At 34.1% G+C, this 13430-nt stretch overlaps 1 protein-coding gene across 1 annotated transcript; it reads right to left on the minus strand.

Moving 5' to 3' along the window:
• Positions 1 to 4748: 4748 nt before the first annotated feature.
• LOC110024149 (probable protein phosphatase 2C 28) lies at positions 4749 to 11936 on the minus strand. Its single transcript, XM_020723937.1, has 4 exons — positions 11371 to 11936; positions 7449 to 7816; positions 6474 to 6710; positions 4749 to 5238 (listed from the first exon to the last, which is right to left on the minus strand). The coding sequence occupies exons 1-4, from the start codon at positions 11651 to 11653 to the stop codon at positions 5017 to 5019; spliced, it is 1110 nt and encodes a 369-aa protein (XP_020579596.1). The 5' UTR covers positions 11654 to 11936; the 3' UTR covers positions 4749 to 5016.
• Between the last annotated feature and the right edge of the window lie 1494 nt (positions 11937 to 13430).

The raw sequence follows: 13430 nt of genomic DNA on the forward strand, positions 1-13430 counted from the left end.
TATATATATATATATATATATATTCGAGCCGAAACGAGTCAAACACAAACAAATTTGTGTGGCTCTTTACCTTAGCAAACGAGCCGAACATAAGCTTCTTAACGAGCCGAACACGAATTGTTCGCGAACAACGAGCCGTTTTGACACCCCCTAAGTGTTTCTCTCACTCTGTTAGCCGCCACCTTTGTCGGCCAAGTTTAGTCATTGTCATTGCCTGTCAACTCCAGTCTGTGCCGCCAACTCTGGCCAATGCCGCCCGCCAATTCCTGCCAATGCCGCCCACCAACTCTAGTCAGTGCCCTCGCTGGCTAACTCTGGTTGCCGCCTTCTACGGTCAACTATATCCTACATGGCTTACCGCTCAAGTAGCATTAGATTTGCTTTTGTGGCCTACGGACATCATTACAGCTTCCTGTTATGACTTATATGACCAACTATAACCTACACGGCTCACAGCTCTTGCAACTCCCCACTCTATACGCCTATCGATGTTATCACGACTTGCTACTACGACCTTTGTGATCAATTACGGCCTACGTAGCACTACTCCTTTAGCTTCCTAATATGTCTTCTATGGCCAACTGACGCCTAAAGCAATCATCTATGATCCACATAGCCAACTAGTACTATGGCTTTCAACAATGGTCGATATGGAAAGCTAGTGCCACGACCACCGTTTACAACATTCACGATGGATTATTTCCATAGCTATCGTCTATGACCCTTGAAACCTACTCACCTGAGAACTACATTCATTAGAGCCAAACTACGAAAATTATCGATAAATCACTATTATACATTTACGATGATCTGCTTATAACTTCATTTTTCTTAATTCATGAGAAGTGGACATGTGAACTCACTATTCATGATGGACTATTTCAACTATGCTAGGCCCCATTACTTTTCCTTTTTCACTTTTTTCACATAAAAATTCAAGGTGTTTCCTCTTGCTTGCTTCTTTTTCATTGTCTGCGTGTGTTGGAGTCTCTTAAAATGCTAAGATCTTAAATGATCACTTTGTCCCTATGAACCTTCTGACATACATTAGTTTGGCGCCGTTAGTGGGAAATAAAGTCTCGTTCCACACATTCTTCAAGTTTAAAATATTGGGCCTCTATTTTGTTTCCAAATGATATACTTCATACAACTGTCAAAGGAACTTCTTTTGTACCTCTTGAAAATTACTTCTAAGACATTCTGTGATGTGGGGAGCAACTTTCACTGCAATCTCGAAAGATCGTTCACATCAATATCCAAGGCACGATTGTAGTGGCGGTATTTTTTCCGCATCCCATGCAGACATCAAGTCTACAAAAAGTATTTCCAGGTTAGACGACAACATTCACTGCAGTCTCGAAGAGTCGTTCACGTTAACATCTGGAGCATGACTGTAGGGGCGAGGGGGGGGGGCAAGTTTGTAAATAGTGCTTCCTCCCTACAATCAAAGTTTTCAAGTAGCAGCTGACTTGCCTTTGTGGCCTACGGACATCATCGCAACTTCACTATGACTTATATGATCAACTACAGCCTACGCGGCCCATAACTCACACAACCCCCAATACCCGGTCTCAACGACTTATCAATGTTATCACAACTTGCTACTACGACCTAAATAGCTCCTCCTTTACCTTCCCAATACGTCTTCCATGGCCAACTGATGCTCCTAAAGCAACCTTCTGTGATCCACACAACCAACTACTACCATGACTTTTAACTGCAGCCTATATGACAAGCTAGCACCACGACCACTGTCTATAACATTTAAGGTGGACTACTGTCTCCATAGTTACTAACTATGACTCTTACAACATACTATCACCTGAGAACTACATTAATTATAGCTAAACTATGTCAATTATCGATGAACCACTATTATACACTTACAACGTTCATCTTCGTAACTCCATCTTTCCTAATTCAGGATAAGCAGATCTGTGTACTCAACACACATTATGAATTATTTCAACTGAGCTAGGCCTCATCGATTTTTACCTATTCTGATTTTCCATGTAAAAATTCAAGGTATCCCTTCCTGCTTACTTCTCTTTCATTATCTAATTGTGTGTTGGAGTCTCGTGAAACCATAAAATGGTAAATAATCACATTTTCATATTGAACCTTTCGGCACAAATCATTTTGGTACCATTAATGGGAAATGAAGTCTCGTTCAACACAATCTTCAAGTCTAAGATATTGGGTCTCTACTTTGTTTCGCAATGGTATATTCTTACAACTGGCAAAGGAACATCTTTCGTACTTCTTGAAGATCACTTCTAAGACATACTTCAATGCAGGGGGCAACTTTCATTACAAAGATCACTTCCAAGACACAATTGTAGCGGGAGTAATTTTTTCGCATCACATGCAGACATCAAATCAACAAAAAGTATTTCCATGCTCGGGGGCAACATTCACTAGTGTCAAAGGGTTAACATCCAGGGCATGAATATGGTGGGGGTATGCATCCCACATTTCATCCATACTGGTGGGCAACTTCGTAAATAGTGCTTCCTCAGTGCACACATCATTTAGATATACAATTCGTAAAAGCTGCATTGCGAATTTAGATAAATTTCTTAAAAATGATAGACTTAGCAAACAAACTCCAAAATTTGCCGGCTGAAATGTCTCTTTTATCACCCCTTAAATTAAAAAGAAAATGTGAAGGACAATGCAGACATTCGGATGATCATAAAGTTGTTCGAAAATTATAAGTAATTTTATGAGTTATTTTAGTCGCACTTCTTTCTATCAAAGTTGGCATCGATGTATCTGTCCTTTCTTCCATTCATACATTGATCATTAAATGAGTAAATAGAGGGCTGAGATATCCGGACTTTTTTTTTTTTTTTTTTTGAAATATTTTTAAAATATAATGGTATATAAATTTAAGAAAATTAAATTATATATTGGATTAATTTAACTTCGATTTAAAATTATAAATAAATAAAAAAATATTAATGATTATTTTTTGGGGGATTTACATATATACTACTTAAAACATAAACCTACAAGCACTATTTCTCTTTGCCTTCATTCAAAGCATCCCGGCAACTTCCATTCTAAGCTAGGGCTGCTATAGGCACATTTTAGAAGGGCCCAATTGACTTGGGAGGGAAACAAACATGTTACAATTCAAATCCCTGATCTTATGCTAATATCATCGCTCTTGGATCTAGCAACCTATGTTCTGACTACCTTTCGTTTGATTTTTCTGCCATTTAGAAATGTCAGAACAATCGCTCTATAAGTTTTTTCTCTTATTATTATTATTATTATTATTTTTTTTTCGTTTTGTAAGAAATGCAAATGTATGCATAGTAGATGTTTTATCCCATCTTTCACGAGTAAGTATTGCATCCAAATGAGGATGATAGTAGTTTAGGTGCTATTGGTGGTATTATGATTAAATAACACCACAGTACTATCAATAACGCCTAAAAATACTAATAGTCGTACCTACTAAATCCGAACGTAATAGCAACTTTATTCCACATTTAAGATTGGACTACGTCAATTATAAAGTTTTTGGAAAAGGCTTTGACAAATTAACACCAAAAATGTTAAAAGGTACATTAAAGGCTTGACAAAATGATGACATTACGTTGTTTAAAATAATGTTAAAAGGTTGCAATATTTGTCCATTTGTGGATGCTTGATACAATGTTTGATGTAATATTAAATTCGTCATCTAACTAATAATAATAAAAGACATATGGCTTGATGTTATATTTTCTTTGGGACTGATAACAGATAATATTATCTAGATAAATTGGAATAATCTAAATTGGTGTTAATTTTAATTGCTATCTAGACTGAGTCAATCTAATAGCAAAAAGGAACGAGGAAGAAATAGCAGTCAAAGATGATTATCATAACACAAAAATCAACTTGAGATTCATTGGTATAAACATGAAAAATAGTAGTTGTGCGCAAAACATTTATTAACGACTAATTCAAATATTATTTAAAATACCCTGTAGATATTGTCAATGTTAGAATACTACTATTTGATTAGATTGGCATCTCTACATGGCTATTGTCAATGTTAGAATATCACTATTTGATTAGATTGGCAACTAAATGACACCAGTCTTTTCCTTCGGTACGCATGTATAGCCTCATCAACTTGCAGCAAAATTATTCCTTGATGGAAATTATAAGCAGTTTTTTAATTGCTACAGGTATTGTTAGTTTAGTCCAATGAAATAAGTTAAATTCTTCACTTTATTAAAGTCTCTTCCTACATTTGGTCAAGATACTGGTAAGCATCAAAATATCCCAAAGAAAGAGAAATCCATTTTAGGCAAAGGTATAAGACTGATGATGATAGTGAAATAAGCCTAAAGCAGCTTATTAAATAAGTGCACTTATTCTAATAGCTGATCCACCTATAAAAATGAAACTAACAAAATTAGATCATATGGTTTCAGGACTTATCTGGCTCAAGAAACGAATACTTACGGTTCTAAAAGTTTTTGTTGAGCTATAACCGAACAGGAAGAAAATGCAAAAAATTAGAACACAGAATATATCTTCATGAAAAAACAATTACATTTTGTAATATTCGAAACCTATATTTACAAGATATTATCAACATCAATGCAAATAACGCTATTTTCTCCTTTTTTTTTTCTTTTTTTTTTCCTTTTTTTTTTCTTTGTTAGTTACAAAATACAAAACGCCCACCAAACACGGGTTATGTGGTTCAGGCAAGTTTTGAGTTCCATTTCTAAGCACAATGATAAAGTAAAGGTACTATTTATTAATTGAACAAACAAAAGCAATAGCTTAGAAACACAAAGTTAACTCTGGAGAGAATAAAAGGCTATATATCTGAGTGCTGGGCTGACAAGATCATTACCTCTAGTGTTCAGCACCAGTTATTCGCCATCCAGGTGAACCATTGCTCGTAGAATAGCATCAAATGCATCGAAAAGGAACCACATCACGAACTCTATTGAGCAGAAACAACGTTACATAAGTGATAGTAGTTAGTCTGCATCAACATGGTCAGTTATGGACTGCTTTTTTGCCCGGTCTTAGTGAAAGCACAGGACCAGTATAAGAACTTTTGCTCGCAAGTGAATGGTCTAGAAACAAAACTATTACAGTAATGTCATCATGAAAGTGTCTCCGGATACCACGCTCTATTTTTCTGAGGTCAGAGTACCTCATCTCTCTTTTCCTTGCTGCAACTTGTAATGCCGCTTCAATAAGCCTTTTCGCAATTCCCTGCACATTATCAGAGTTCGAGGATAATCATTTTTTTCTAATGCCCATATTATAAACTTAACATAGTGCCACATCTGGTATTCACATTATTTTTATTATCCTGTGATAAAACTGCAGAAAATTTAATTAAATAAAAAGGTAAATAATATAAGACTTTTTTTTTTTAACAAAAGAAAATTCTTATTTTAGATATGATTCCTATTGGGAAGAAAAAAAGCTAACAAGGTTTAAAAAATACCGATAAGTCATAAGATGTTAAAAAATTAAGAAAGATAACCAGAAAGTTGAAATTGAGGCAAACCAACATTATGAACCATAATTAATGTCCGACTATAACAAAATGAAACCGAAAATAATGTGCACTTATGCTCTTCATAATCTATATGAAGAGTTAACAGCTTTGTCTTATGGTAATATTTTCCACTCGACATTTAAACTGAGGCACCTTTGTGTTCTTCATACCATTTTAAGCAAAGCATGGTCTGGGAATTAAATAGAGAATTATATCTGTAATAGATTCATTTTACTGCTGATAAAGATGCGCTCTACAGAATCAATATGAAAAAATCTACAGATTTCCCTTGAACAAATATTCTCCACTTAACCAGATATGCACCGCTGTGCAGCATGCCTTTGTAAAAAACAAGGTTATGGGTTAAAATGGAGAATGATAAAAGTATTAGATTCGTTTTTCTTCTTGGATAAAATGGGAAAAAAATTTGACAAAAAATACCAAAAAATATGGAGCATAAAAAGAGTATGAAAATGTATGCATGCTCCGTGCTTTTCAATACAACATTTAAAAAAAAAAAAACGCAAGAATGTCTCTGTAACATATAGATGCGATTGAGGAAGACAAAATTGATTCAATGTGATTCTCAGTTTGCCGCTAAAGTGAGAATGAACGTTCTTAAGAAAATTAGCCATACATAGCACCCAAAATCCTCATAAGTAAACATGGTCATTGCACAAAAGACTAAAACAAGATGTAATGCAATAAATTAAAACGTTGCAACTGTTAAAAAAATGAAGAGAATAAATACAATTATTTTAGACAAGATTCACGATTGATGACTTAAATTGAACTTTAAAGCAATTTCAGAGTATAGTATGAAGAAATAGAAGTTCAAGTATGTACCATATTTTAAATTGGAAAAATAATGCATTTTCTGTTCAACATAAAACATATCAAAAGAAAAGCTTTAAAGATAGTGTATAACAGGATAACATCTTACACTACGGGGGAAGTTTTGAACCATATCCACAGCTTCTTGGTTAGTCATGTGCTCCCACAGGCCGTCGGATGCAAATATCACAAACTGATCTTGTGGGCATATCTTATGCGTCACTACTGATGGCTCGGCTGATAGGATTGGCTTAGAAAATGATTCTGGAACACGAAACTTTCCAATAAGAGGTTCTTTATTGAATTCTGCTTTCTTCAAGTATGCATCTCCAATAGATCGGGATACCTGCAAAAAAGTATATTACAAAACTAATGCAAATACAACATCTTGAGTTAACAATGTTCCAAAGGCCAACTAAATTAAAGAGCAGGTACAAACGAGTAAAGATAAAGCAAGGCCAGGTGTGATGAACTTGGCAAGTCAAAACATTAAATTCGATACAAAATACCAAGGATTTGCTATTTAAGAGAAAGTCATGTCATGAAAAGAATCAGTAAATAAATTAATGGTGGAAGGGTAAAGTTAAATTGCAAATATCTGTTAGCAGCTTTATAACATCATTTAATTTGATCAAGTGATGTTTGAATTAAATAACAAGAAAAAAAAAAAAAAAAAAACTGCATTGGCAGGTACAAGGATCATAGAATTTCTTTAATTTGTGATGTCAAACAAAGGCATATTGCAACCTCCAAAATTTTCTCTGCCCACAGGTCCTTATCATTAAGTATTACAATAAAGCAACAGAAAAAAGAGATTTCTTTTTGCTGAAACAGGAGAGATATAATAAGGGAAAACTACATTCCTAGCACTCAATTCTTATGCATTTACATATCTCGCACCAAAACTTTCATATTTACACACATTTCAAATTTAAAAGTGGTAATAGTGCTATTTTTGTTCTAATATTAAGGATTTGAGATCTATGTGTGCAAATATGAAAATATACGTGTAAGGTATGCAAATACATAAGAATAATGTGCTATGTATGTAAATGCCCCAATAATCAAAGGAACGAGTCCTAACCTGTATGATCCCTTTAACACGCCAAGCCCTATTTTTTAAAACCACAATTTTCGGATCATCAGGATGCATTAAACGAAGTTCTTGTCTAACAGACTCATGACATGCATTGTGCTCCTGTGTCAGTTGCACAGCCATAACGCCCCTTTCATTCATTTTGAATCTTCCCAACACAGCACGAGAATCTCCAAGGTTTGCCACATAAAGCATGCCACCACATACAGACCCAGTTAAACAGCATGATCCAACCGTTGCTAAAAGAGGCATGTTTGACCAGTTTTTCTTGACATTTGATAGGAAGCCATCCTCCGTTGCCGATAGTGCTTTGCGTAGAACATCCACTGACATGCCCTCCTCTTCATCTATGAACCCTACATGCACAAGCATTAACGTTATGAGTACTCGGTGTCATGAATCATAACAATGAATAAATAAATAAATATATATATATATACACACTTGAGATCGATGCACATAAAAGTTGTTGGAGAATTTATATTCATAACATGCAATTTTAATATATCACTACAAGATTTCACAAAATTCCGACGGTCACATTCCGTCGGATATTACGAAATAAACATCGGTTATAACTTTTCCGATAGTTTGCTGACTGTTTAAAGGTCTTAGCAAAATACTTGTTGATAATTTATAAACCGACGACTATTCTGACGTCTTTTTTTTGGGCGGTGGTTTTTCGATCAATATGGATCGTCGCTTTTGGATAATTCAATAAGCATACGACAACCGTTAGTTGTTGTCAGTTTTTTATTATAAAAGAGATAATCGTCGTAAATAATTGACAAGTAAACTGTTAGTTAAATATAGCAACCGTTTATTTTTTTATGAAATAAGATTTGTTAGTGCTTGTCGGTATATTAACCGTCACGTGGGTCGTCAATTAATTATCAGTTTATATTGAATTTAAACCATCGATTTCCCATCAATTAGGCGTTAGAAATATAACCGACGATTTAAGCCGTCGGTTTTCACGACAACTGTTCGATGCATCAACAGAAAACTGACAATAGGCCGTCGGAAACCTATAACATAATATGTGTGTGTGTGTGTGTGTGTGTGTGTGTAGATAGATAGATATATACACCTCTTTCATTATTACGATTTCCACACATGCAATCGATGCACATAAAAAGTGAAATAAGCACAACACTTTTTAACCAATCCAAACATTTGACAGAGTAAAATAGCAATAGAAAATTTTCAAATCGAATAGAAAATTAAACGAAATGCATTTAATTAAAAACACACACACATTTCTTGGGTAAAGAAGCAAAGTGAGAATTGGTACTGAAACACTGTACGATAGAGAAGAATATGACAAATACCATTAAGACGAATTAAGCAAACAAGCTAATTGATAAAAGTCAAAAAATAAAAAAATAAGAAAACAAGAATGCAGATAAAGAAGTGCAATAAAGCAAAAACATCAATACGACTTTTGTCCCACCTATTTGTGGTTGGTAGAATCATTATGGATAGTCCTTTTTTTTTTATTATTATGCACTAATAAAACATACCGATTCCATATTAATTCCCATTTATTCCAAACTGCATGCATCCAGCCCCTTTTTCTTTCCTGAGTATTAACAATAATTCTAGCTTTCTCTCCGAATGTTGCATGCTTTCCTTCTGAATGCCCATGCTTCTCAACGTTCTTACCATTACTACATAATCAATCAGTGTTGCTGGTGAACAAAAGAACAGATGTGGTGCCAATTTACTGATGGGGCCTTGATGAAGGATTCATGCTTCCTCTTCTACATTCTTCTCTCGAATCTACCTATGGAACCACATGTTAGTCCTAGAATTCACTAGAGAAAGCTTTTGATACTTAGATTTTGAGGACTAGGGAAGTTTTAAAGGAGATAGAATCTCCATGAGGATCTGGATATTTGTGTAGTATGATGAGAGAGAAAGAAAGTGAGAGAGAGAGAGATGCCAGGGAAAGGGCCCGGTAATTGTTTATTGCTGAGTAGAGGGGGTTTGTAAGAAGAGAAGGTAAGAGAGAATTGCATGAAGAGAGATAACAGGTAGAATACATAAGAGAAAATATTTTCAAATTTTACGCATAATTGGATATATAAATTACAAACACTCAAATCCCTGTACATGTAATAAAAATTTAAAATGAAACTAATTTTAAATTTGATTCTGGATAAGCTCTAAAAATCCTATCAAATAATTTAAAATAAATGAAATCCTAAGAATTAAAATTGATATAAAAATCCTGAAACAATCCAGAAGTGCTGCAAATATTTTTAAAAAGACTAGAATAATTTTTATGCTTTCCTTGTATTGTGTTAGTTACTCCCCACTCCAACAATCCCATCTCTTTTCTATTTTCTTATGCTATCATTTGTCAATTTAAACTCTGTATTTTCAAAAGCGCCAGGTGCACTAAGGACGATTTAGTTGCTTAAAGCTTGAAGCATCATACGCTAAAGGCATTTGCCCGAGCAAAGTGAGGAAATAAGAAAAATAGATGCATCATTCATAAATATAAAATATCCAATGTGTAATATTGAAGAGTAGAAAATAAAAACCATCACATTACATTATGTCCTGCAAAATCATAAAATGGTGAGTCCCATTTCATTCCAAGTTTGAAATTCAAGCAAAATAAATTACATTAAGGTAGTAACAAAAGGGTTTGTAGCATGCATAATCTAGAGACAACACAATATCCATTACTATTTATTCCATTTTCGTCATCAGCAATGCATTATTGTCTACCAAGAAACCTGTAGCTCATCCTCTATTTTCATGGATTCATCATCAACATCATCAAGATTTAGTATTATAGAACAAAAGTGCTTGCACCAACATTTGATCAACTTGTTTCAAAGTATGCATAATTGTTTCTTCAACCCTTGATGCTACACATCATCTTATGTTAAGTCATCATCATCAAGAACTAGATCATCTTCAACGTATGAAACACTTGCCTCCATCCTCAAATCAAAGCAGAACACTCACAACATAGTGACATTAGGTAAGGAATTTGCCTAGGAATGCCTAAATAATGTTTTCCACTTGTAAGGTGCGAAGAACTATAATACCCGCTCTCCTTGTGCAAGTGGCTCTGCAAGTGCCCAACTCATCTTTGACAAGATTAGTCATGGAACAAAAATCTTCAATTCTTATTTAACAAGAAAAGCTTTTCCAACCTTTTTGTTACCCAAACTTAGATTTTTGAAGATGGTTGATGAACACCATTGGCCAAGTGATATAGTGGTGCATCTAATAGAGAGGCCCAAAGTGCAAAAACCTCTTAAAATCTTAAAAAGTTAATGAATGTTTTTTCTTGAGATGGCGCTCTCAGATCATTAAGACTCTCCATCCACAAACAATGCTCATTTTTGAACCTCCATCCTGGGTACAAAGTGTAAATCCCTCCTCAAAATTAAAAAAAGTTAATAAGATGGTAATCTCATTCACTAAAACTCCCTAGCCACAATCAATGCACATTAACGAACCTCATTCTGGGTAGATGCAAACGCATACAAATATCACCATTCTTTTTTATTAAAGAATTAATAAGCCTTTTGTCCTTCAATTACTCCAAACCCCCATCGAAACCTAAACAAATTTCTCCCTCCTTTGTTCAGACTACTAACATTCCTAAATCTACCAAACTTACGCCATCAAATCATCACTATAATCAAAATCTTTTTCCATGGAACAAGAAACAGGGCTTCTATACCAACAGATAAGCAAAATCTTAATAATTAACGAATCAAATAGATTTACTTCAAATTTTCCTGCAATCGAAAAACATGTACATCGCAAAAATCTCATCCACCAGCGTCATCCAAACAAAGAATACACAAAACATACCAACAAATCAAAATCATCAGCAAAACTTTCCAATTCCACATGAAAATACAGATTCAAAGAAGCTTACTTCTGATCCACTGAAAAAGATTGTCCGCAACGTAACGCGCGGCCTCCGGCCCACCATGGCCGTCATAAACCCCGACGAATGTCCCGTGGGACCCGGACTCGATCTGGCTAGCATCTTCAAGAAGGCTGTTGGCCTGCACCACCGCCATCGAAAACTCCCCAGCCGCGTGACGGCTTAGGTCCCGGCACCACATCAGCGCATCTCTCCCGCCGGCGCAATCGAAATAAGTATCCAAGCTTCGGCCGCAGAAAGTGCCGACAATCTTCATCAGAGGACGAGCCATCCGTATCTTCCCTATCTGAAACTTACGGAGAGAAGTTCTCCGGCGGACCAAGAAGATCGAGATCGGGCCGCAAGGCAATAAATCATCAAAGATCGTAAGATCGGACGAAAGAAAACTGATTCAACAGTCAATTGACTTCGGATCGCGGATCATGGTGTCCGCAAAAAATCTTCAAAGAAAGATCCAAGGTCGAGAATATCGACCTCTCCCTCTCTCTCTCTCTCTCTCTCACCCTCCTCCTCGATCTCCCGTGTCCCCGTTATAGCTGCCTCGGCGCCGTCTGTTTTTATATCCCAACCATTTATGGGGTGATCCAAGCTGATGTTTTTTGCAATATTTTAACCATTACAAGATAGTTGACGAATTTAAAAGAAGAGCTTGCCAAATTGTAATGATAATAATAATTTTATGCTGGACTAAAAATAAATTTATTTAATAAACTTTTTTTCTAGTTGACGGCACTTTAGAAGTAAAAAAATCAATATTTTGTGTTTTCATTATAAAAATTGGATGAAACAGGGTAGTGTTGTAAAAAAAAAAGCTCGTTATTCGCAAATATCATGTTCGGTTCGTTAATGAGTTTGTCTTTGATTCGTTCTAAAAGTAAACGAGACGAACGTGAACAAATTTTTTTCATTCGGTTAGTTAAACGAACCAAACACGAACAGTGGTGCGTTCGTTTGTTCGTGTTCGAATCGTTATTATTTGAAATATAAAATAATTTAAAATAATTACATGTAAAAAAATTTATGATAATTTAAAAAATTAAATTTTATAAATTATAATATATAATAAAATAATAATAATAATATATTAATATACTATATTTGTAATATACTAATATAGATATTATATATTTAAATAATATAAGTTGTATAATTAATATAATATATTATTTATATATATTAATATTAGAGATGTCAAACTGGCTCGTTGTTAGTGAACAACTCGTGTTCGACTCGTTCGTTAAGAAACGACACGAACAGTGACTTCACGAACAATTTAGAACACGAGTTTATTTCAAAAAAAATTAAATTTCAAGTGAACCAAACACGAAAACAAACTCTGTTCGTTTACACCTCATAGTGATAATTTTAGCATAAAGTGCATATGTTTATATTTGAATCCAAAATTTAACTTTTAGATTTGATAAAGCTTAATAGCAAATAAAATCTTTATTGCTCTAAAAATTAGTGATATAAAATATTAGGATTTGGTTGACAAATGTTTTATTTTATTCATATTTTAGAAAGATGTAAATTAGAGATTAGAACAAAATTAACTTGTGCTTGTTTTACTTTTTAATGTTAAAAAAAATAAATTAAATTTCTTTTCTTGATACTTTTATGAGTTTTTATTTTTTTTCTTATTATATAATTTTTCTAATATTTAGAATGAGAATTATATTTTAATCTACTTTGTTTCAACTTGCTAATTTTGTATTATTATAATATTCTATTATATTTTTTTAATTTTAGGTTACGTAGGGGTGTAAATGAGTCGAACACGTGCGAGCCTAGGTTCAGCTCGTGTTCGGCTTGTTTATATTTTGAGTTCAAAAAGTGTGTTCGTGTTCGGCTCGTTTGCTTAGCAAGTCGATAAAATGTTAAGGGTTATGATAATATTTAAAAATTATTGTTTATATTAAAAGATGTTATGAATCTAATTTAATATTTTTTATTCTATTTTCTTAATTAATGGTTTTAATTGATTATAAATCTTTGTAGCCTTGTTGTCAGTTAAATTTTTTAAAAATACTACTCATCATATATATATA

The sequence above is a fragment of the Phalaenopsis equestris genome, unplaced genomic scaffold (genome assembly GCF_001263595.1).
Source record: "Phalaenopsis equestris unplaced genomic scaffold, ASM126359v1 Scaffold000250, whole genome shotgun sequence".
NCBI lineage: Eukaryota > Viridiplantae > Streptophyta > Magnoliopsida > Asparagales > Orchidaceae > Phalaenopsis > Phalaenopsis equestris.